Source organism: Vombatus ursinus, unplaced genomic scaffold (assembly GCF_900497805.2).
Source record: "Vombatus ursinus unplaced genomic scaffold, bare-nosed wombat genome assembly UNPS02014874.1, whole genome shotgun sequence".
In the NCBI taxonomy this organism is placed as follows: Eukaryota; Metazoa; Chordata; class Mammalia; order Diprotodontia; family Vombatidae; genus Vombatus; species Vombatus ursinus.
In genome coordinates this window covers 17527414-17553945 of record NW_020954652.1, presented here as the reverse complement: position 1 = coordinate 17553945, position 26532 = coordinate 17527414, and the positions used below count along the sequence as shown (strand labels likewise).

General features: G+C 36.0%; 1 protein-coding gene across 6 annotated transcripts in view; it reads left to right on the top strand.

The window, feature by feature from the left end:
* The window catches only part of NAV3 (neuron navigator 3), a 389994-nt gene that overhangs the window by 313622 nt on the left and 49840 nt on the right, over window positions 1-26532 (top strand). For all 6 annotated transcript variants that reach the window (XM_027842471.1, XM_027842473.1, XM_027842474.1 and 3 more), the window contains one exon: window positions 11600-11683. In XM_027842471.1, coding sequence (XP_027698272.1) covers window positions 11600-11683 — 84 coding nt within the window. The remainder of the gene's footprint in view (window positions 1-11599; window positions 11684-26532) is intronic.

The following is a 26532-nucleotide window of genomic DNA, read 5'->3' as shown; positions in this document are numbered from 1 at the left end:
AATCTGAGCAGTGGCTAGATTTTAAGAATCTGAGCAGTGGCTAGATTATAAGAATCTAAGCATCTTAATAGAGACAAGATGGACCTTACATACAGAAAGCCTATGGGAGGGATCTAGGAGTGGCCAAGTAGTCTATGAGGTAATAGAATTCCAGGGACTTGGACCACTGGCCAAGGGAGGATGGAGAAATGACCTGGGGCCATAGGGAGGTCCACAATGAAAGGCCAGTTGATGGGATTATAGCCTCAGGGAACCACCAGAGATTTGGCCCTGTGGGAGAGTCCAGAGTTTTTTCCTTTCTGGGGCCCAGATCCTAACCCCATCATCCCCACTTCCTTTTTTTTTTTTTTTGGCTAGGCTACGGGGTTAAGTGACTTGCCCAGGGTCACACAGCTAGTGTCAAGTGTCTAAGGCCAGATTTGAACTCCAGTCCTCCTGACTCCAGGGCCAGTGATCTATCCACTGTGCCACCTAGTTGCCCCCTACTTCTCACCTCAGCTTTTAAAGTTATTTTTTCTAAAACAGATTTTTCTGTCTAGATCACCTTCCCCATACTCTGTCTTCCCCCTCCTCCTCTGTCTTATTCAATGAGCTCCAGTGGCCCTCTATTAGCTGCACAAACAGGTATAAACTCCTTTGTTCATCATTTAAAGTTCATTACAACTTGACCCATTATTATTTTTCCAATCTACTTACCTTACTCTCTTCCAATCACAGGCCAACCTAAGCTCCTTGAACATGACACTCTATCTCCCATTTCTGCATTGTTGTACTTCCCTGTTAGTTTTCTGTACTTCCTTAAGTCTGGGATCAAAACCCATGTACTACAGGAGGCCTTTATAGGTCCAGGCAGATGCCAATGCCACCCCGTCTTAGACTGTTCCAACTATTCAGTATATATTTCAGGTATACCTAGTTGTTTACATGTTGTCTTCTCCATTATAATACCTAGTTGTTTACATGTTGTCTTCTCCTTGAGGGTGGGACCCGTGTTTTTGTCTTTCTTTGTATCCTTTTTGTTAAGTACAGTGCCTAGCCCAAGGTAAATACTTAATAAACATTTATTGATTGCTTCATTGATTTATTGAGTGACTTTAATAAGAAAGATTCTTCTTTCAAGAATACTACTATTTTAGGTTGTTACAGGGGAAAGGTTTGTCTATAAATAGCTATAGTACAATACAGAGAAGAATAAAATAAATGCTAAGGAGAGATCCAATTTAAGTCTGGATAATTTTCACTTCAGGGGATGAGGTCAAGAAAGGGATCATGGAGGAAATACTATATTACCTGAATTAGGTCTTGAAGAAAGATAGGGCAATCACTTGGGGTTAGGGGAGGAGGAGTTCATTCTTAACATAAGCAAAAACCCAGTAATAGGGGAGGGTGAAACAAGAGCCAAGGGTTTGGGAATTGTTTACTGGAACATACAATTTATAAAGAGAAGTTAGAGATAATGCCGAAAATACGAAGGATTTTAAATGTCAGGATTACAAATTTTTACTCTGTTGGCTAAGCAGTTGGAGAGATATTGAAAGTTTATGTACACTAATATGAATAGAACTGAGGGTTGTGGATACAATGTGAAGCGAGGATTGGAGAGAGGATAAGCTGGAAACAGGAAGATGAAATCAGGAAGTTGTTATTAATAGTCTAGATAAGAAAAGATGAGGGTCTCAATTAGACTGTGTGCATAGGAAAATTCTTTCAATGAAATAGAGAAATTAGGGGGATAGATAAGGGGTTCTGTAGGCAGAGATAAAAATTTTAATTCAATTGAATGAACATTTATTAAGCATTTAGCATGTGCAAGATGAAGGGAAGAAAGACATACATATAGAAAGCAGACCTAGAATCAGAGCCCTTGGAGATTCACTTAGACTACAGAGTGCGGACAATGTGACAGTCTACATTGGCATAGGGATTTCCTTATGGTGAAAAAAATAGGTCTGCGCTGGCCAGTGCTGATGTCTGGAATGCATTTTTCCTTATGTCCATTTTATAGAACTTCTCTCTTCCTTCAAGACTGAGTAAACACCACCATCTGCTTGAAAAGCTTTCCTAATCCTCCCAACTGCCAATGCCTTCCTCCCAAATTATCTTGTATTTGTGTACTTTGCAGTTATTTGTATTTATTCTGTATTGGTTTAGATGTGTACTTATCTCCACCATTAGAATGTAAACTTGTAGGTAGAGATTATTTCATTTTGGGCATGTTCAAGAATGTCTGATGCTACAGATTCCTCAAAGATGAGGAATGGGGGGAAAAACAGCATTGGATTTGATGACTGAAATCAGTGATGACCTTTGAGACAGTAATTTTAGTAGAGTGGTTGGGATAAATTATAAGAGAAGAAATGGGAAAAAAATGGAAGTATTGGCTATTAAATATAGACTTTAAAAAAAGTTATGTTTATTATGAAAGAGAGGAGAGAGATGAGATGGTAGTTGGGTAAAGTACAATGTTCAAGGGAAAGTTTTTTTTTTTGTTTTGGGATTGATGAGAACATAGGTGGAGGATAGTGGAAAGAAAAGAAGTGATTAAAGATGCATAAAAGGGGATAATTAAATCAAGAAATGTTTTGCAATGAAAAGGAAACTGAGTATGGAGTAAGAGGCTCATCTTTGTCATTTCCCATATGTGTAGGTATATTTGGACAAGTCACTTCATCTGGTTGACCCTCCTACATGCTAGCTATCTCATACAGTTATCTTGAAAGACCTTGAGAATTGAGCTAGAGCCTAGAAATAAGCCAGAGATTATGGGATTAATGGCATGCTGTAGGATAATTATTTAGCAAGAATGAGAACTACCTATTTTTCCTGAGACATTATAAAAAAAGGAAGATGAGGACATGATGCTGATCAATTTTGAGGATTTGAGTTGATAACTTTAGTCTTTTCAGTCAAGTCATCTGCTGTTAAATGAAGGGATGGGGTTCATTTGGGAATTTAAGGGAAAAGGAAAATATTTGGAGCAATCATCGAGGGGAAGAACGGTCATAAAACTAGAGAAAATTCTAACCAGTAAGAACGAGCTGAATTTATACATTGTTTATATTGGGTGAAATCTGTTCTTTTAATTTTTTTTTCCTACAGGGATACAGAGGAGACACAATATTGAGTGGTAGGGGTACCTAGAATTAAGGATTAGTATGGCAAGGGCAATGGAAGGTTGGGGTACGGGACAGTGAGGATTTTCTTAGGTGTTAATTCCTGAATCATTAAAGAGACAGCCTGTATGGTCAGTCCTGTGTAGGGAGACAGGTGAAATTGTAGTGAGAAAGCTGGATTTTGGAAAATGCTGGAGAGGTCAAGAGGCTGGAGACTATAAATGAAAGATCATAGATTTAAAGTTGGAAACGACCCATTTTATAGATAAGGAAACATAAACCAAAAAAAATGGTTTTAGTGAGAGTCAGAGAGTTGGAGAGAGGTAGAAAGGTAAGATGCCATAGTTTTGAACAGAAAGAGAATTTAGTCAGTCCCATACATTTTAAAGATATAGAAAATGAGGCCCAGAGAAGTGTGAAGTGGGCTACTCAATGTTACATAGCTACCTAATTCTAGAACTGAAAGTAATAACCGATCTTCCTGACTCCTGGCTCTCTTCTACTTAATATAATGCTGTATGTCAAGAAATGATTCTTATGAGGGGCAAGAAAATGTTTTAAGACATTCCAAGACTTGAATCATTCATAAGCTAATTGTTAACTACAAACAATCCTGGAATGGAGCTAAAAAGTCTTTGATCCTTAATGCCAAAATGGATTTCTTGAAGCAGAAAAAACCATCACAGATTTTACATAACATTTTATGCTTTCCACTCAATGCTAACACAGACTGATCATGGCCAGTTTTCATCCTTGGTTCATGTTTCATTTCATTCCCTCTGAACTGATCTCTATTGATCTCATTAAAGGGATGGGGAGGAGGGAAGTTCTGTTTTTATTTATTTATAATGCTCTCTCAGTATGAGCCAAGGCATTTTCTTTACATAACTGTCTTCACTTTCCTGTTTGGAGGTTGAAAGGAGATTTTTTTCTTGATATCTAAATGTTTTTGCTTTTCGAGTCAGTGTGGGCAGTACATATAAAATTTAATTCAGTTGAAGTTTCCAGTGATCTCTTCATTGCCTAATCTGATGGTCTTTTCTCAGTTCTCATCCTTCTTGACCTCTCATTGCATTTGACACTGCTGACCTTCTGAATACTATTTCTTCCCTCTCTCTTGCTTCTGAGACTTAAGATTTAAATCCCTACCTTTGGGACAAAAAAAAAGGAGGAAAAAGAGGAAAAAAATATATAGTACATCAACCAATTATATTTCCTCAGGAAAGATCAAGTTCATACTTTCTAGCAAAGTTTTGTTAGATTGAAAATTGAAGAGCACATTCTATTGCTTGTGCAAAGATGCCAAGATCTATGATAGATGGATATATTGACTCTAGAAGACATTCCCATTTCTTGAAATTCAGCTTTCTCTCTCATTTCCTGTTTCACAGTAAATAGACAAATCTAAATATTAGTTCTAGGAGGGTAATTTTTAGTTTGACACATAAATAGTCATATCACTTCCTACTTACCTGATCTAGCTTGGCCAGTATTTGGTAGAACATGTTCAGATCTTTCCCTCCCTCCTTTGAATCAGTGGAAAAAGCCAAAGTGTTGTGAAATTGTACCAATCCAACAGGGCCTCTAGTAAGCAAATAGGATGCTTTTACCGGTATAGTTTCTGAACTATCTCTGAATTTATATCCTTTAGGTAAACAGCCAGACAATAGCAGGAGATAAATAGGAAAAGCTACTGGAGGCCCAGTGACTCCTGACAGTCTTCCCAATTCCTTCTGTCCTTTCTTATACTATGTCATTTAGTCGAGGTGAGGTGGGGTGCTTTGACTCATTCAGTAAGTTTTTGTCAGCTAATAGGACTTTTATGAATCTTGATATTCTTGTCCTTGGCCTCTTAGATAATTCTGAATTCTGAAGATAAGTAAAACCAACGTTTAAAAAAATTATTAAATAAATATGTAATAAAATGCATTTTATGCCTTTCATCAGATTAAGTTATATTCTAATCAGTTAAATTAGCCCCAAGGATGGCATTTCATTTGAAATTCTTTGTCCTGTTTCTTTGAACTATTTTATGTTAAATGAACTGACAATTTCCCTTCCTCCCCCTAGCCCTTTACAAAGAGAAATTATAATTTGTAAGTTCATGCTATAAAGACGCATTTAGATTATTTACCATCTAAAGGCCAATTAAACAAGAAGTGTAACTTTGCTTGGCTGTGATAGAGATTATTCTTGGCTAATCTAAATAATCATAAAACATAACTTTCATGATTCTTTTTTTTTGTTTGTTTGAAGCCATGGATCGATTCTTGGTATCCAATGTGGGCATTTTCCATATGGTTGATAGGTGTCACCTAAAATATGTGAACAAACAAACCCTCGAAGGATGAAGCTTATATGAATTATCTATTTTATTGTTCAAAGTCCAAGAAATTATCTCTAAGTATCTTTTTAGACTGTGCAGGAATCAGAAATTAAAGATAAATAGGTATTAAGTAACACATACTCCTTAACGCTTAGCAAATCTCTTCTCATCTATTACCTTGACAGACTTCATCTAAGTAAAGGCAGAAGAGATTCATCATCATTGAGACAAAATGGAACACTGGTTTTAAAATCATGCTGTTGACCAAAGAAAATTCAAACTCAGGCAAACCTAAATTAGCCCCTCCTTTCCTTCCCACTCAGAAAGATCCATAATTGTGACATAGCTATCATTCTTTGATAATATTTCAAGCAAGATCTAGTGTCCTGTATTTTAAGTGGCATTGCTTTTCATTTCTCTTAGCGCTTTCCTTTGACCTAGATGGAAATGGTCCTTTAGCTTTGACTCCACAACCCTGTCCATTTTCCTGGTTACATTGGAGAGTTATCAACTGCTCCCCAGTTTGTGGAAGGGTAGTGTGGCCCTATTTTCCTTTCTTTACTATCCTTACTTCCTCTTCCTTATTCCCATTCTTGGGGATCTCCAGTTAAGCCCCACAACCTTCCTTTAAATACTCTAAATACAGGCCTCTACCACTTTTATTGTAGAATTTCTGATTTGTCTATATCTTCTCAAAAGCCCCTTTAAGTCCCAAATTAACTGGATCAGCCCTATTTTGTAACTGTTCCATTTGGTCAACCCTTGTGCACCTTCCATATTGAAATTCAACAAAGGTTATATAAATACCTACTGCCTGTAGAACACTGAACCGGGGGAGAGACAAAATTTAATAAGTCTAATAAGGGGAAAGTAATCTAAATGGCTCTGATGCTGTTGAAAACTTTTTTTTCATCATTTTAAACTTCAAGTTTCATTTTTAATGTATAACAGTAACAGCACTTTGCTGATATTATGATGGATTAAAGAGAAATAACTCTCTGAGGATTGACCAATAATAGGCAAGTTAATTTAGCTTGTCAAATGTTTATTAAATGCATCCCATGTTCAAGATATTTTGCTAGATTTCTGAGATACATATACAGGAATGAAAGTCCCTGACCTTAAGAAGCTTTTGTTCTAATGAGGAGATATAATAGATATACAGATAAGTAGCTCAAAGGTAACTAAAGGAAGAAAAGGGTCCCAGAAACTGTAGGATCAGGAAATTCCTCTTGAAAGATATAGCACCTGACCTGATTCTTGAAAGGAAACAAATGGTCCTGAAAGATGGAAATGAGGAAGGAGTGCATTCTAGCAAGAGATGATGCCTTGTTGGAATTCATGGAGATAAGAGATAGAATAATGAGTTCAAGAAAGACTTTGACTAGGAAATAAAGTCATACATGAAAATGAAAATATGAAGTGAGGCTGGAAAAGTTATTTATTGTTCCTCCTTTATTCTTTAAATGAAGCCATGACTTCAGGAGGGTGATGTCTTGATTTGCAAGTGAATTGGATTTAAGTAAGGCAGGGCTGTACAATCATCAGCCTCACTCTTTCCTCCAGGGTCATCTGAGTTCAGTGGCAAGACATGGGTCAGGATGACTGGAGATGGTCCCTTGTGGGAGTGGGAGACCTTGGCCTTTTTAAGCTAAATTCTTTCCCAGGTCTCAGTTTGTCTGATGTAACACCCATTCATTGATTAAAGGCTAGATAAAAACTGAGGCAAAAGATGACCTAATTTGCCTTCATAATAGAATCATTCTAGGAGGGGAAGACCCTTCAAGATTCTGGCCAGAACAATACACAATTGCTGTTTACACTCCCTCTGTGTCATCAAAATCCAAGCAAAGAGCAAGTGAGGCTTGGGCAGGGACCTATTATTAGCCAACCAGTAAAAGTCAGAGCCCACTGTGATTCAAATGGAGCTATTTGACTATGGCTTGAAAAGAAGATTGAAGCCAGATTATGGAGGATCTTGAATGCCAGGATAAATAATGTATGCTTTATTTGAGAAGCTATAGGCAGAAGCACAAGGTTTTTTAACTGTTAAAGCAACACAGACATCTTCCTTAAGGAATGTTATCTTGTTATATAGCTGATCAAAAAACTAGATTTCCCTCTTTTTTTTTTGAGCTGATAGGAAATCTGTGCTCAGGATAACTCAAAGCATAACAAGAATTTTATTTATTTCTCTCATGTTTCCAAAATGCTGCAATCATTTTCCCTTATAGGTTATTCTCTGTAATAATCCATGTTTCTATAGCAATGATCTGGCGCTTTTATGTTTCTCCTCCTAATTTGATGAAATAGGCAGCAATAGATGAAGTAGTTTATTGAAGCTTGTGTACTGACACAATGACAGTTTTACAATTAAACCTCAAAACCCCTAAATTCCTAGTCTTCAGGGACAATGCTGCTGTTCTAATTTGGGGAGACAGTTCACTTATTCTTAGAATTCCAAGGGGCCTTAAAAGATCATCATTTGGAATCTTGCCTTTCAGTAATGCTGTAAACATAATTATTCTCTTGGAAATTTCCTTTAAAGAAAGTGAATGAATCTTTGGGTTTATTTCACTGTGAAGTAGTCCTACTTGGATAGATTCAAAAGATTTAAATTTTAATATTAGGGTAAAAAAAGTTATTCTTGTTCTTTTTGTTATCTGGCACAGAAGGCTTGTTTGCATGGAAGAATACATTTGATTTTGTTGCTTTCTCTAAGTCCCTGGGTATGAGGGCACAAAGAAAACCCAATGACTATGATAATATTAAAAATGATAGATAAAATTTATTCAGTACTTTAATGTTTGCAAAAACAGTTTACAAATATTAGACAATTATGGGATATAGGTAATCCAGGTATCATTGTTCTCATTTTTCGAATAAGTCTCTTGTTAAATTACTTGCCAGTAGACAAACAGTTAATGTTACAGGCTTGTCTTGGCCACAGGGCTTCTTAACTTCTGAGTCCAGAATTCTATGCCCTATGTCATACTATCCCTCTAGCAAAGTTGATGTGAATATAATCTTTCAAAACAGTTTTCTGCAAGGTGACTCCTATATTATCTTTATGTGCCTATAGATGATATAGGGATTGCTTAGCATGGAGAATTTCCTCCTCTGACATCTAGCTATGCAAACCTGAAAGAGACATATGAGGACATCTTTTTCAAGAGTGTTCATGTCATTCAGTCCTGTAATCCTAGATTCTTCTACATTTGTTTGAGGGAAGTTTTGAACTTGGCATCTCAAATAATTTATTGCATGGAAATTATAACTCTTCCCTCAGTGACTATGTGCACCAGACATAACAGCTTTCATTGGAGAAACATTTGAAACATTGGAGAGGACAAAGAATACTCAAACCCATGATTTGTGGAACAGTTTTGGACAGTACACCCCCTCCCTCCAATACCTGTCTCAATCCTATTGAACCAGCTCCAAAGACATTATAGTAATCACCTACTTTCCCTACTCAACAGGATGTTCATAAGAATGTATTAAGTGGGAACATTTCTTTTATAGGAAAACAAAGCTATCTGTGCAAGTCTTCGTGAACCTTGAAAGTCACAAACCTTTTAACTATTAAAGACTTGATATTTCCTTTTGGTGCTAAGAGACCCTAAATAGGACAGTCTCACATTGTTACTGCTTTGTTTATCATCTATCACCATCCTTTCCTTTCTGGATAAATAGCAAAGTTGTACTAAATGCAGACTAAACTACGATCCTTTCCCTTTGCTCTTATTCTTGTTGAACCAAATGGGTCTATATGGCTCTCTTGGGAAAACAAAACAAAACGAACAAACAAACAAACAAAAAACTTCTTTGATAAAATCCACAAGCAATAGCTTAATTTTTAAAGGGAAGTATTCCCCTGGGAATTTATAAGAAGACATGGAAATATCCTCACCAGTCCACTATCGAAACTTAATTCATCTTGTAATAACCCAAAACTACTTATTTGTATAGGTATTTGACAGAAGTAGAATGGAGTTGCCATCAGAAATCACCACCCCTAATGACACCTCTGTGGATTATTGATTATTGTAAAATGGTAGGGAAAGGTTAATAAGCACTTCTTTCTGAGACAGATTCATCACCAAGTCAATTATCTAAAGGAACTTTCCTAAGTATTTTCTCAGAATATAATATATTATCTTTTCTTCCCTATTTCTGGTGAACTAAAAACCATTTGGTTTAAACTCTGGCTGGGGATGAATGTAGAGCTTGAGTGAAGCATGGAAGAACATAGCCCTCTAGCCGTATCTCTCCTTCCCCACTGCCCCCACACCATCCTCCTTCCTGCAAGTCAGGTAGCAGTAACTGAAGGCATTTCTAGAAATAAACAAACCCTGGAAACGAAAGGCTCATCCTTGAAAGAAAGAATGTTATGAGAGTGACTGGTGGCTCCAAGTCTAGAAAGCACTGCTATGCCTTCATTTAGGCTGCTAAACTATCAGTAGTAAGTTTGGGAAAAGCTTCATTGGTTCACAATTAGGAGTTGGAAGGTGTTGTAGATATCGTCTACTACAACCTTTTGTTTTATAAATGATGAACTGAACCCTGAAGAAGTCAAATGTCTTGGCCTATGGCCTCCCAGGTCCTCTATTGGCCACACTCAGTGTTAATCATTAGAATATATTAATGCTATAAGTCATGGAATCTCTTTTTTCTCATATACTTAAAAATAGAAGTTCATCAGTTTTAGATAGTTTAACTCTATTCCCTCCCAAAGGTGGGAGGATGGAGGGATTCCAGATGACTTCTTTGGATGAAAACCCTCTCAATATTCTCTGATTTAAATTGTGTTGTTGTTTAAGATATAAATATGAGTGACGCCTCATATTAAAATATTTCTCACCCATGTGTTGTTTGAGTTATGTCAAATAAACCTTCTTGACTTACAAAAAGAACAATTTTGATAGTACATTGTTAAATCTAATAAATATTTTTAAAAATGAAACAACTATCCGTAATTGAAAATTAATGGTTACATATACAATTCTTTTTTTTTTTCTTATATGATTTTTTTTTCTTTTAGTGATTAAGGTCATAATACAAAAGAAATGTTTAAATGTACTTTCTCTGAAGTTTTGAATAAAATCACAAAGTCCAAAAAGAAAAGTGTGTGAAAGAAAATGCTACTGAGTAAGTGTGATTTCCCATGGATAGATGTTTGCTGCCTCAGTTGGAGAGGAAAAAAAGGAGCTAAGCCCTTTTGTTGAAAATGGTTTCTAAAGCAAAGACAAATCTTGTAGGCTCAATTCTTTATAAGTAGGAAAAGAAGAAAGCTAATGTTATGTCTGTCAGCAGATGTCTCCCACTTGAAGGAGAGTATTGTTAAATCAGGAAAGTTAACAATATCTTCAAAGGTCATCAGGGGAGTATAAGACTGTGGGACATGTTCTCATAGACCATTTTAGTGACCTCCTTTAGAGCTTTGGTTCTGAAAAGTCAGCGGCTTAGGACTATGTCCAGCACGTCTCAATGTCAGTTCTTTCTGTCATGGGGAAATCAGAAGAAGTGATTAATAATTAGGTTCCATTCCCCTGTTGTATTAGAATTCAAGTGAGGTGTCCAGGAACTTAAAAGAATGAACTTTTGAAGATGGGAACTGGTAAAAGAAAGTTTATATAAAAGGAAGAATAAAATAGGGATTATCATCAGAGCATAGATTTAGAGCTAGAAGGAACCTTAGAGGATACTGTGTATAATGCTTTCATTTTACAAATGAGGAAACTGAGGCACAGAGAGGTAAGAAGAATTGGCCAGGAACAGACATATAATAAGACTCTTCACCATTTGAATGCAGGTCCTTCTAACTCTAATCCACTAGATTATAAACTCTTTGAGGGCAGCAAATGCATTTTGCCTCCTTTTATATCCCCAGTGCTTAGCACATAGTGGGTGCTTAATAAGTATTTTATTATTTATTTATTATTTTTTTTTATACTTTTTTATTTATCTAAGCCCAGCATAAAGATTGTGTGAGTGTGTGAGTGTGTGTGTGTGTGTGTGTGTGTGTGTGTGTGTGGTTTAGCTAAAGATAACATTTGATAATAAGCATTTATCCAATAAAGGTTTTTTTTTTTTTTCGTTCCCAGGTTCACATAAATCTTGGCTGACATTTGAAACATTTCTTCCATTTCTTTCACAGGCTCATCTAGTAGCAGCTTTTGAAAAAAGCTTAGGGAATATGACTGGCCGTCTACAAAGCTTAACCATGACAGCAGAACAAAAGGTATGCTTATAGCAATTGATTCTAGGACGCAGAAAGATTTGGCAAATTGTATCAGGTGTATGACTGCTTAAATAATAGAGGATGTATCTTCCTTTTAGAGACTTTGACACTCAGTCTTAATAAAGGTCTGGCTGTTAGTAGTCCAGAGTTTCCAGTTTGCACTGTCACGAAGAAGTTGACAGATAAAAATCTTTCATTTATAGATTTTAATTAAAAGAACTCTCACTTTCAACTTAACCCAAATTGAAGAATCAATGTCAAAAATTTCTTAAGTCCTCTCAGAGTATTTCACTACTGTCTGGAGCCTTTCTCAGAAGACTAAATGCTAAGGAAAAGAAAAAGTGTTATCAGAAAGAAAATACAATTTTTAGGAATTTTATATAGCTGGAAGGGCAGGTAGATGGCACAATGAATAAAGTGCCAGGCCTAGAGTCAGGAAGATTCATCTTCCTAATTTCAAATCTGGCCTCAGGCATTTACTAGTTGTGTGACCCTGGACAAGTCACTTAACTCTGTTTGCCTTAGTTTCTTCATCTACAAAATGAGCTGTAGAAGGAAAGGGCAACCACTCCAGTATCTTTGCCAAGAAAATCCCAAAAGGGGTCATGTAAAGTTGGAAATGGCTGAAAAAAAATTTACAGAACAGTAACAAAACATACCTGGAAGGAGTTCCATCTAGACAGGACATTATAAAAATAGTAAAAGATTTGTAGTAAGTTCTCAATTATAGAAAGGGAAGAAATAAGCATTTATTATATACCTACTATGTATCAGATACTATGCTAAGCATTTTACACAAATTATCTCATTTGACCTTTACAACAATCCTGGGAAGTAAAGTTATTAATTACCCTCTTTTTGCAGTTGAGGGAACTGTGGCAAAGAGATTAAGTGACTTTTTTTTTTGGTCACAGAGCTAGTAAATGTCTGAGGCTTTATTTGAATTTGGGTCTTCCTGACTCCATTCCTAACACTCTGTCTACTGTGCCAACTGGCTGCCTCTCTAGCAATTATAGATAGTAAAATATTATGGACTCATTTCCTAAACAGAATTCAATTCCATTTGGACAATCATTTATACTAATATACACATACACCTACCAAGCATCACACACTTTGATGGTTACTTGGGATACAGAGGTAAAAATGAAAGGAACTCACATTCTACTGGAGAAAAACAACACATATTCAGATAAGTAAATACAAAATTTATTCCAAGTAAATAAAGAGGGGAGATGGTAACAACTGGGATGGTTAAGGCGGGTCTCATATAGGTGACGGCTACCAAGTTGAGCCTTGAAGGGAGCCAGGGATTTCAGGCAATGAAGTTGAGGAGAGAGAGTGTTCCAGGTATGAAGGAAAACTTGTGTAAAGACACAGAGAAGGAGGATAGGGTGATCTATTTGGGTAATAGCACGGAGACCACTTTGTCTGGAACATAGGTAACATGAAGGAGGTAACTGGTTGTCCTCTAAGTACCAAAGTATTGTGTAAGGTACGAGGAAAAGCCCAGAGATTAACTAACTTGGTCAATTTTCCAAATTATCTTTTAGTCTAGCATAGGATAAGATACTAACAAAAGTAATTAGAATAAAATTAAATGAGGGAGAAAGGTCATTACTGAAAGAAGGTGATCAGGAAGCATTGGTATTTGAATTGTGGTCCACTTGATGGGTAGAAATTTAACAAGCAATGGCAATGGTGAAGGCAGGCAGATGTCTGAATATGGAGGTAATGGATACTAGACAAAGTAATTTGAACTTGGTAAGTAGTAGGCAAGCACTGATTTTTTTTTTGTAAATAGTATTTTATTTTTTTCCAGTTACATATATAAATAATTTCCAATATTCATTTCTATAAGATTTTGAGTTCCAAATTTTTCTGTTTCTCCTTTCCTTCTACCTTCCCTAAGATAGCAAGCAATCTGATATAGATTATACATATGCAGTTATGAAAACGTATTTCCACATTAATCATGTTGTTAAATAAGAAACAGAACAAAAGTGAAATACAACAGATGACAAAAAAAATGAAAATAATACTTCAATCTGCATTGAGATTCCATATTTTTTTTCTCTGGACGTGGATAGTATTTTCCTTCATGTGCCTTTTGGAATTGTCTTGAATCATTGTATTGCTGAGAAGAACTAAATCAATCATAGTTGATCATTGCACAGTATTACTATTATTGTGTACAATATTCTTCTGGTTCTGCTCATTTCACTCAGTATCAGTTTGTATAAGTCTTTCCAGGTTTTTCTGAAATCCATCTACTTATCATTTCTTATAGCACAATTGTATTCCATTATATTCATATACCTCAACTTACTCAGCCATTCTGCAATTGATGGGCATTCCCTCAATTTCCAATTCTTTGGCACCATTAAAAAAAGCTACTATACATATTTTTGTATATGTAGAGCTTTCCCTCCTTTTTTATGATCTCTTTGGAATACAGACCTAGCAGTGGTATTGCTGGATCAAAGGATATGTACAGTTTTATAGCCTTTTCAGTATAGTTCCAAATTGCTCTCCAGAATGATTGGATCAGTTAACAACTCCATCAACAAGGTATTGGCATCCAATTTTCCCACATCTTCTCCAGCATTTATCATTTTCCTGTTTTGTCATGTTAGCCAATCTGATAGATGTGAGGTGGTACCTCAGAATTGTTTTAATTTGCATTTTTCTAATCAATAGTGATTTGGAGTATTTTTCATTATGACTTTGGCTTTAGCAGTTTTAATTTCTTCATCAGAAAATTGCCTAATGTCTAAACCATTTAACTGTTTTGACTTTATCTTGATATGTGGTGTGAGATATTGATTTATGCCCAGTTTCTGCCATACTATTTTCCAGTTTTCCTAGCAGTTTTTGGTCAAATAGTGAGTTCTTATCCAAGAAGCTGGAGGTTTTGGGTTTATCAAACAGTAGATTACTACATTTATTTACTACTGTGTCTTATGTAACTAATCTATTCCACTGACCCATCACACTATTTATTAGCTAGTAACAAATAGTTTTGATGATTGCTGCTATAAATATAGTTTTAGATCTTTTGCCTTTTTTTTCATTAATTCCTTTGACATTCTTAACCTTTTGTTCCTTCAAATGAATTTTGTTATTATTTTTTCTAGCTCTATAAAATAATTTTTGGCAGTTTGATTGGTATGGCACTGGATAAGTAAATTAATTTAGGTAGAATTGTCATGTTAATTATATTAGTTCAGCCTACCGATGAACAATTGGTATTTTTTAATTGATTAGATCTGACTTTATTTGTATGGAAAGTGGTTTGTAATTGTGTTCATATAGTTCCTGTGTTTGTCTTGGCAAGTAGAGTGCCACATATTTTATATTGTCTACAGTTATCTTAAATGAAATTCATCTTTCTATCTCTTGCTGCTAAGCTTTGTTGGTAATATATGGAAATGCTGATGATTTATGTGGATTTTTTTAATATCCTGTGACTTTGTTAAAGTTGTTAATTATTTCAAGAAGCTTTTGAGTTGATTTTCTAGGATTCTCTAAGTATACCATCATATTATCTGCAAAGAATGATAGCTTTGTTTCCTTGTTGCACATTCTAATTCCTTCAATTTCTTTTTCTTCTCTATTGCTAAAGTTAAAATTTCTAGTACAATATTGAATAATAGTGGTGATAATGGACATCTTTGTTTCACCCCTGATCTTATTGGGAAGGCCTCTAGCTTATCTCTGTTGCAGATAATGCTTGCTGATGATTTTATATAGATCCTAATTAACATTTTAAGGAAAATTCCATTTATTCCTCTGTTCTCTAGAGTTTTTGATAGGAATGGGTGCTGTATTTTGTCAAAAGGTTTTTCTACATCTATTGAGATAATCATATAATTTCTGTTGGTTTTGTTATTGATATGGTCAATTATGCTAATAGTTTTCCTAATATTGAACCAGTCCTGCATTCCTGATATAAATTCCACCAGATCATAGTGTATTATCCTGGTGATAAATTGCTGAAATACCTTTGCTAATAGTTTATTTAAAATGTTTGTATCAATGTTCATTAAGGAAATTGGGCTAATTTTCTTTTTTTCTGTTTTGGCTCTTCCTGGTTTAGGTATCAGCATTGTATTTTATTGTAAAAAGAATTTGGTAGACTCCACCTCTTTTTCCAAATAGTTTATGTAGTATTGGAATTAATTGCTCTTTAAATGTTTGGTAGAATTCACTTTTAAATCTATCTGATCCTGGAGATTTTTTCCTTAGGGAGTTCCCTAAGAAATTGTTCAATTTCTTTTACTAAAATGGAGTTATTTAAGTATTTTATTTCTTTTTTCTGTTAATCTGGAAAATTTATATTTTATAAATATTTATCCATTTCACATAGATTGTCTGGTTTGTTGGAAACCGTTAAAATAGTTCCTAATTATTGCTTTGATTTCCTCTTCATTGGTGGTGAATTCACCCTTTTCATTTTTGTTACTGGTAATATGGTTTTCTCCTTTCTTTCTTTCTTTTTTTTTAGTCAGATTAACCAAAGGTTTATCTATTTTATTTTTCCCATAAAACCAACTCTTAATTTTATCTATTAATTCAATAGTTTCCTTACTTTCAATTTTATTTACCTCTCCTTTGAGTTTCAGAATTTTTAATTTGGTATTTAATTGGGGATTTTTAAGTTGTTTTCTTTTTTTTAGTTTTTTTTTAATTGCTTGCCCAATTCATTGATCTTCTCTTTCTCTGTTTTATTCATGTAAGAATTTAGCTTGAATAAAATTTCCCCTAAATACTGCTTTGACTGCAACCCATAAGTTTTGGTATGTTGTCTTATTATTGTCATTCTCTTTGATGAAATTATTGATTATTTCTATGATTTGTTGTTTGACCCACTCATTCTTTAGGGTTAGATTATTTAGTTTTCAATTAATTTTCAGTCTATTTTTCCATGGTCATTTATTACATGTAATTTTTATTGCATCATGATCTGAAAAGGATACATTTAATAATTCTGCCTTTCTGCATTGGATTGTGAGATTTTTATGACCTATTAACTGTTCAATTTTTGAGTAGTTGCCATGTACCCCCAAGAAAAGGGTATATTCCATTGAGGCCCTCCAGTAGTATAGTTTTGCTGTCTATTTCTTCCTGTGATTCACTTAACCTCTCCAAGAATTTGGATGTTATGCCACTGGCTACATATATGTTTATTGTTGATATCACTTCATTGTTTATGGTACCTTTTAGCAAGATGTAGTTTCCTGCCTTGTCTCTTTTAATTAGATTTATTTTTGCTTTTCTTTGAGATCAGGATTGCTACCCCTGTTTTTTTTTTTTAATTTCATCTGAACATAATATATTATGCTCCAGCCTTTTACCTTTACTCTGTGTGTATTTCTCTTCTTCAAATGTGTTTCTGGTAAACAACATATTGTGGGATTCTGGTTTTTAATCCACTTTGCTATCTGCTTCCATTTTATGGGAGAGTTCATCCCATTCACATTCATAGCTATGATTACTAATTGTGTATTTCCCTTCATCCCATTTTCCTCTGTTTATACTTTTCTCTCTCTCTACTTTCACTCTGCCCCTACTCACCAGTGTTTAGCTTTTGACTACTACCTCCCTCCCTTCTATCAGCACCCCTCCCCTTTTCTTTTCTCCTCCTCCTAGTTCTCTATAGGGTAAGAAATATTTCTTTACCCAACTGAGCATGTATGTCATGCCTTCTTTGAGCCAAATGCAATGAGAGTAAGGTTTAAATAATGCTCATCCTCTCCCTTCTTTCCCTCTACTGTAATAGGTATTTCAGGCCTCTTCATGAGATCTAATTTACCCCAGTCTAACTCCCCCTTTCCTCTCCTCCCAGTATAATCCTTTTTTCACCCCTTAATTAGTATTTTTATAATCATATCAAAGTCAACTTATACCCACACCCTCTGTCTAAGTGTACTCCTTCTAACTGCCCTAATAGAGATACAGTTCATAAGAGTTGTATCATCTTCTCATGTAAGGATGTAAACAGTTTAACCTTATTGAATACCATGTTGTTGTTGCTGTTGTTTTCTTTCTTGTTTACCTTTTTATGCTTCTCTTGAGTCTTGTATTTGAAGATCAAATTTTCTGTTTGAAGATCAAACTCTGTAGCTCTGGTCATTTCATCAGAAAAAGTTTTAGAGTCCCCTATTTCATTGAATGCCCATCTTTTCTCCTGGAAGATTATGTTTAATTTTGATTGTCTGATTCTTGATTGTAATCAAAACTCTTCTGCCTTCTAGAATATCATATTGCAAGCCCTCCATTTAATCTTCTAAGTCCTGTGTAATCTTGACTGTTGCCACTTGATATTTGAATTGCTTCTTTCTGGGTGCTTTCAGTATTTTCTCCTTGGCCTAATAGTTCTGGAATTTGACTACAATACTCCTTGGCATTTTCATTTTGAGAGCTCTTTCAGGAGGTAATCAGTAGATTCTTTCAATGACATTTTAGGATATCAGGGCAGTTTTCCTTAATAATTTTTTGAAAGATGCTGTCCAGGCTCTTTTTCTTAATCACAATTTTCAAATAGTACAATAATTCTTAAATTCTCTCTCCTGGATCTAGTCTCCAGATCAGTTGTTTTTCCAATGAGGTATTTTATATTTTCTTCTTTTTTTCTCATTCTTTTGATTTTGTTGGACTGATTTTTGAGGTCTCATAGAGTCATTAGCTTCCACTTGCCCCATCCTAATTTTTAAAGAATTGTTTTCTTCAGTTAGCTTATTTGCCTTCGTTTCCATTTGGCTAATTCTATTCTTAAAGGAGTTGTTTTCTACAGTGGATTTTTTTTTCTCTTTTGGCCAATTCTATGTTTTAAGGAATTGTTTTCTTCAGTCAATTTTTGTGTTTCCTTTTCCAAGCTGTTGACTCTTTTTTCATAATTCCCTTGCATAACTCTCATTTCTTTCCCCAATTTTTCTTCTCCTTCTCTTACTTGGTTTTTTAAATCTTTTTTGAGCTCTTCCAAGAGGACTTTTGAGTCTTGAGACCAATTCATATTCCCCTTTGAGGCTTTGCATATAGGCATTTTTACATTTTTGTCCTCTTCTGAGTTTGTGTTTTGATCTTCCCTGTCATTAAAGTAGCTTTCTATGGTCATGACTCTTACTGTTTGTTTGTTTGTTTTGTTTTTTGCTCATTTTAAAAAGTTGATCTCTGTTCCTGGAGTACAGGGAGAATTGTCTCAAGCTTCTTGCAGTGGGGACCAGGGGTTTTGTCATTGGCATTCTGTACCAGGGACTCGTGTCTTGCCCACTGTGCTAGGGTGGTCTGGTCTAGTCATGCCTGTGTTGCACCCTGTGTTCTGGGGTTGGCAATTTGCCTGCTGCACTGTGCCTGGAGGCCTCACAGGTGGCCTGTTGAGTCCATACTACAGGGCCTTGGTTGCTTATCTGAGCTGTGGCTAAGAGCCTTCCTATGGTTTTCCTGGACATTTCCTGTGCTGGACTGTGTTCCCTTTCACCCAAGTGAGACAGACTTTTGCTGAAGTTCTTCTAAATTATCTTTGGCTGAAAAATTGCTTTACTCTGTCTTTTTGTGGATTCTGTTTCTCCAGAATTCTTTTAGAAGCTTGATTTAATGTTATTTCTGAGGGAAACTGGGGTGACCTCAGGCAACTTTCTGGCTTCTCTCTACCACCTTGGCCAAGCATTGAAGTTTTGAGAGCAGAGCAGCAAATTATCCCACCAGATCTGTGCATAAGAATGATCATTCTGGTCATTCTACCAGCTAGGTGGAGGAGTGGATAGAATGCTGGACTTAAAGTCAGGAAGACCTGAGTTCAAATCCACCCTCAGAAACATACTAGCTCTGTGACCCGGTACAAGCCACTCAACCTCTGTTTGCCTCACTTTCCTCATCTGTAAAATGAGCTGGAGAAGGAAATGGCAAACCACTCCATTATCTTTGCCAAGAAAACCCCAAATGAGATCACAAAGAGTCATACAGGACAACAATAACAATAACAGCAAATTTCCTACTCCAGGCCTAGCACTCCATCCACTGTGCCACCTAGACACCCAGTGTTCTAGCTACTGGTGTTCCAGCACTCCCACAGATACTTAGTTGAAACCTAAGAGTTTTGCAATATGGAGTTACTTTTAACCTGAAGTTTAGCAGGCAGATTAACCTGCCTATCCACCAGACTCAGTGGGAACCCTGTAGAAAGTCCAAGTGTGAAATCTTTCTGCTAGGAAAAGGTGGTGACCAAAATCAGGTACAAATAATTAAATCAATTTATTTTTCAAGTGGGATTATTTAACGTAGTCCATTAAAATGTCAGCATTTATTAAGGATCTCCTCTGTGCTAGGCACTGGGGATAGAGAGATAAAAATGAAATGGCTCCTGTTCTCAAGGTGTCCCCCCAAAAATCATTCCAAATTCACTGTCGTTGCTGTTAAGTTGTTTTCTCTGGCAATAATTATTTGACAGATTCATTTATTCATGTCATTTTCTAATTGGAGATTAAAAAAACCATATCATCATTGGCATTGTGGAGGGTGCTTATCTTCCTATTTTCTATACCACTTGAGGACATGACTTAAGTGTGTTTCCATGATAATAGCTAATGGTGGCCCCATGTTGTTTATATTCTTGAAGACTGCAGTTTCTTTTGCTCATTCTGATGTTAGTGATAATATCATGAAACAAGTTTTGAATAAGCACTAATAACCTGAGATCCATAATGAGATGATACAATTAGAAACAGAACATCTTGTCAATGGAGTCAAAGGCTAATTAAAGGTTTATTTATTTGGTAAGGAAAGTAGCAGAAGAGAGACAAGAGGGTAGCATTCTGACTTGTGATTTCTTTAATGCGAGGAGCTCTGCTTGTGGAAATTGACCCTACTAATGTATTTGAGTAACTCATTTGTTATTTTTTCAGATAGTTGCCTTGAAGACTAATCAGTTAAATGACATAGCCGGGGCTACACAGGCACTATATGTAAGAATCATTTCTTAGTCACTCTAAGGCCAGCCCTCTTTCATTATGTCATGCTATATGACACTATAAATAGTATTAAAAGTCTTATGTTTTTCATGGCTGCTTTCTTAACAAGTTGAAATAGTGTAAGAGTGATCAGTATATATCTCTATATAATGTCCATGCCTTTCTCCCTATTTGGTTGTCTTTTTCCGACTGTCATTTGTTATCAAATTATCTATTTATGTATCTATATACACACAAACACATAGATAGGTAGATAGATATTGATCCAGACCTGTAATTTGATTGGCATAAGGAATTTTTAAGGAAAAAAACTCCCTCTATCAATGCAGATAGGCAACTAGCCAGGAACTTAAACTCTTTGATGAAATCTCATCCTGGTCCCTCTTAGTCTAAATAATTTGTCCAAACTAACACAACCAGTATGTGTCACAGATAGGACCTGGACAAAAGTCCTCTTGGGGGCCAGGGCCAGCTTTGTACTCATTGTGCCCTCCATGGATGATACCAAAAATATTCATGCCTAAAATGTGCTTCCTTCTTGTTCAAGCTATTGGAATAAGAAATCCGATAGTATCAACACTGAAGAACCATAACTGCAGAGTAAAATAGGATCATTTGGGTTCTACTATTCTGGACAAAATTCTTGTGTCGAGAGATCTTCTCATAGGACTGTTTTTTTTTTTCTTTCAGTTTAAGTGACTTATCATGTATTTTAATATGCCTAGAGATACTAAATCTCAGTCAGGAGAGACCCTATAATTTGTATTGTTTGAAAAAAAAGTCAGGGTAGTATTTTTTTTGAAAAATCTAGTCATCAAAGTTGTGTATTTCTGTAATCTTATATCAATAACACTTATCAACAAACATGTATTAAACCTACTTTGTGCTACAGTGTGTCAGGTACTATGCTAGTGATACAAATATGAAAGTATGACATGTTGTCCATGCCTATGGGGGATTTCTATTCTATGTGGCCTCCAATCTTTATTTGGTACTGTCTCTGACAACTTAGCCCATGATCTCCCATTGATATCTATTATTTTGCTGATTTTTGGAGAGGCTAACTTGGAAAGATATTTGAACTTAATATTTTGGCGAAAGAGGTAGCCAAGGGATAGAGAAAACAAAGTCAGGAGTAACTGGGTTCAAGGCCTATCTCTGAATTATATTGTCTGGGCAATCTGTTGTAAGTTTACTTAACTTCTCACTACTCCAGGGACTGAGACTAATAGTGGCCAGGTAGTTGCCAATCTGCCTCATTGGAAGGAGTTACTGCACTGGGAGTTCCCCACGGGTCTTTTTTTTTTCTTTTATAATCTTTTTTAAGCCTTTCAGAGACTACCTGATTTCTGCTTCAAATACTATTTTTCAATAATGTTATCAGTTGTTTCCAACTTTCTGCTAATTCTTACTAACCAAACAAGATGGTGAGAAAATTAGAGAATATTCTCCTAGGAGGACTGATTGAGGGAACTGAGAATGTTATACCTGGAGAAGGGGTACACAGAATGAGCTGTCTTTGAGAATTTGAATGACTATCCTGTGAAAGAGGGACTGAATCTGTTCTGCTTGACTAGACAACAGGAGGAGCCATGGGTGGGAGAAGGCAGATTTAGATTTGATGAAGGAAGGAAGAAAGGAAGAAAGGAAGAAAGGAAAGAAGGGAAGGAGGGAGGAGAGAAGAAGGAAGGAAAGAAGGGAGGAGAGAAGAAAAAAGTAGAGAAGGAAGGATGAAAGAAAGCAAGGGGAGAAAGGGAAGGAAAGAAGACATGAAAGAGCAGAAAGGAAGGTAGGGAGGAAGAAAGTAAGGAAGGAGAGAAGACAAGAGGGAAAAAGGAAAGAAGAAATAGAGGAGGAAAAGAAAGAAGGGGGAAGGAAAGAAGAAATGAAAGAGGGAAAGAGAAAGGAGGGAAGGAAGGAAGGAAATCTTCTAATAGAGGTATCTGAAAGTAGATTATACTTCTTTAGAAAGTGATGACATCTTCACTACTAGATATCTTCCGTTAAAGGCTACATAACTTCATGTCAGGGATATTTTTGAGAGAATTCTCCTTCACTGCAAACTGAACTAATTAATTTCTTCCCTTCCACATTTGATATTCTATGATGGCCATTTCTCTGACTGCTCAGGAAGAAAGAGAGGGAAATCACAACTGGTTTAGTCTCAACTGTAATCTGTTGGTGTACAGAAGGCAGGTGTTTCTTATAAGTTAGTGATCCTTAAGAGATTAAATATGGAATCAGATTGGATATAGGTTGGACCTGTGATTTAATGGGTAGAAAACTCCCAGATGGGGATACTCTCTCCCATGGAATTAGTTCATTATAACTCATATTATTCCTTAAATTTACAAAATTATTTCCTCATAACAATTATTTGAGGTAAGTAAAGGAAATATTATACATCCATTAGATAGATGGGCAAACCAATGCTCAGAAAAGGTAAGTGAATTGCATTTGGTTACCTAATTAGTAAATGCTGGAAGGAAGACTCAAGTCTAGATCCCTCTGGCTCCAAGTCTAGTCCATATTCAGTATACCATGTTGCCTCCAAGGAGATATCCTTTCTCTATGATTTTCTCATGTTCTACCATCTCTTCTTTCTAGTAATATGTGTGAACATATAGCAATTTTGAGTCTCAAAATAAATCCTAGTTAAAAAAATCAACATTTTCCAACCTGATCTAGAATATTCATCTCAAAATGGAGATAGACAGGCAATACAATAAATAATGTTTATTGCTTAGGTAGAGACATAAACGAAATTCCTCTAAATCTATCTTAGTGTCTATCATTTAGCATTATGATTCTGCTGAAAAATAACTCAGTCTGACTGGTGTGAATTTCTTCACTCAGGTAGCTGTCCCTGGGTAAAAAAAAAAAAAATTACCCATGGGGACATAGCATTCTAATTCTGATTTCCTATTGCTATTTTGGCAAAACACTATTTCTAACATTCAAGCCTACAAATTATTCTAGTAGCCAATAGATAGTTAGAAAACAAATCTCAGAAGACCATCCATTGTTCCTGATAGCTAAAGGATCAGTATAACCTTTAATTCTGAGGTGGAATGTATGTTAGACATGCCAGGTTGATCTTGTCAGGAACTTGAATCAGGACTTGGTGGAATAGGGATTTTTTTTTTTTATTGTATGGATCAAGTAGGTAAAAAAAAAATGACCTTCACTGTTAACAGATAAACGTAACTGGTTTCAGCCTTTCCTTTTCCAAAATTCCTTTGACAGGTGACTGGCTGAGGAAAGGCTCTGAAGTCTTAGGCAATGTGAAATTGTTTTTTCCCCCAAAAGCCAGGCCCATTGTAAATAGTTATTAAAGGCAGACATGAAGGAAATAATGTCATGTTCTTTGCAGGTGCTTCCCCAGCTTAATACCTTCCAGAATGGATGGTTAGTCACAGAATTGCAAAGTTAAAAGTGACTGTTGCACTTTTTTAAAGATCTTATCCAAAAAAGAATACCCACCACACCACATTCAAAAAGTGACCATCAATTTTTTGTTGCAAGAACTTCAGTGAGGCAGAACCCATTATATCCCGAGGCAGCCCATTGTACTTTTGGAGATCTCTCTTTTTTAGGAATTTTATTTTCCCCCAGCCATCAAGATTAAATTTTCCCCTTAAGCTTCCACCCATTGCTTCTGGTTTTGCCCTCCATCACTAAGCAGAACAGTTGAACTTTTCTTCCAGATGACAGACTTTTAAGAACTTGAAAAGAACAGTCTTGTTTGCCTTGAGTCTTCTGTTCTCCAGGCTAAATATCTCCAGCTATTTCTTCTGATCCTCACATGATAAGGACTCAAGGCCTTTCAGCATCCTGATTGTTCTTCTCTGAATATTCGAGAGCAGGAGTTTAAGTGTGTGTGTGTGTGTGTGTGTGTGTGTGTGTGTGTGTGAGTGTGATAGACACTTTTGACAATCTGTTCATAAACCTTCATGAGATGGAGTGTAAGTTATGAACCTTTCTTCAATAGCTTAGCAGTAGTACCCTACCTAAATTGTAGGGCCAAGAACTGAACACAATATTATACTTGTATTATGACCAGAGTAGTGTCTTTATTCTTTAAAACTATGCCCCAATAATGAAAGCCAAGGTTGCATTAGCTTTTTTGGCTACCATATCATACTCAACTCATATTGAGATGAGAGTCCACTAAAATCCAAAGATTTTTTTTTCTGGACAGACTACTTTCCAATTCTATTATCTCCTGTGCTTGTGAAGTCAATTTTTCAAACCACATGCAAGATTTTTATATTTATCACTATTAAATTATGTCTTATTAAATTCAACCCTTTGTTGCAATGAGTCAAAATCTTATTTGGAGCCTTACTGTCATTCAGTGTGCTAGCTATCCCTCCCAACTTTGTATTATTGGCAAATTTCATACATAACCCATTTATACCTTTCTTCGAGCCATTGACATGTGTTAGCACAGAGCCAAGCCCAGATCCCTTGAGCATTTCACTGCTTACCTCCATCCAAGCTGACAGAAAAACATTTGTGATTGCTCTTTGAATTTGATCATTTAACCAGTTTTGAAGCTACCTGATTATACTGTTGCCTGACAGGCGTTTCTCCCTCTTTTCCTTAAAAAGAGAATGAGATGCTCTAGCAAATGTTTTGCTAAATTCTAAGTAGACTACAGCTGTAGCATTAACCTGATGTATCAATTTAGTGACCCTTTCAAAGAAGGAAAGGTTAATCTGACATAATGTATTATTGATGAAACCGTGCTCATTCTTCTTGACCAATATTTCCTTTATAAAATGTCCACTTAACATCTCTTTAGTATTTGTTGATTGATTTTCTTATTTGTTGGTTCGTTTATCCCAGACTTACAATTTCAGCAGTATGGGGAGCTCTAGGTGAGGACACTTTGAAGGTTATTGCATTAGATTGTTACTGGGGGCACCGAGTTTCCTGGCCATGATTAGTGATTGCTATTATGTATCAGAAGTGTGACTTGAACCCTCTTTTTTTCAGATTTGTAACTGGTCCTCTATCCACCATTATATATGCTATAGTGCCTCTCATGAAGTCTAGAATTTTGCCAAAAATTACAGTCATGCTCCCTGGCCTATAGGTTGTAGAATCTCTTCTCTTCCCTTTTTTGAAAATAAGGACAATTTGTACCTTCTTCATTTCTGCGGAACCACTCTAGATCTCTGTGATCTTTCATAGGATTCATCATTTTCATTTTTTGCATTATTCTTGGGATTTATTATATTCATTTTATGGAGACTTAGGTCTGTCACTGAAGGCGGATAAACAGTTCCATCCTTCGTTCCTTTGTATGCTATTACATCCACACACCAGAATTTGTGTAACTATTCCCCAATTGATAGGCCAGACCTGTTAAAGACCTGGGCTTAAAAAAGCCAAGGTCTCCCACTGCATCCAGGGCCATCTCCAGTCTTCCTGATCTATATATTTTGCCATTGGACTGAGATGGCCCTAGAAGAAAGAGTGAGGCTGGTGACTTTGCACAGCCCTCCCTCACTTAAATCCGATTCACTTGCAAGTCGTGCCATCACCTCCCTGATGTCACGGCCCTTTCTGAGAATGAAGGATAAACAAAAACAGCAACAATTCAATGTCCCAGTTTACCAGGGCCGGGCAACTTAAATTTCTCAAGGACCGGTAGGTGTGCTCTTTCTGTCTCCTTACTTATCTTGGTTATCAATTGCCTATTAGCCGTATGTGCTCCCTTCCTCCCAGTTCAAAGATCATTTTCTGTGGTAGAAAAAAAAAAACAAGCAATATAGAAATTGATAAGCCCTGCTTAACTTCTTTCTGATGCCATATTATTGTCTGATACAATATGAAAAATGTTCTTCCCCTTTTTTCTGACCTTCCTCTATT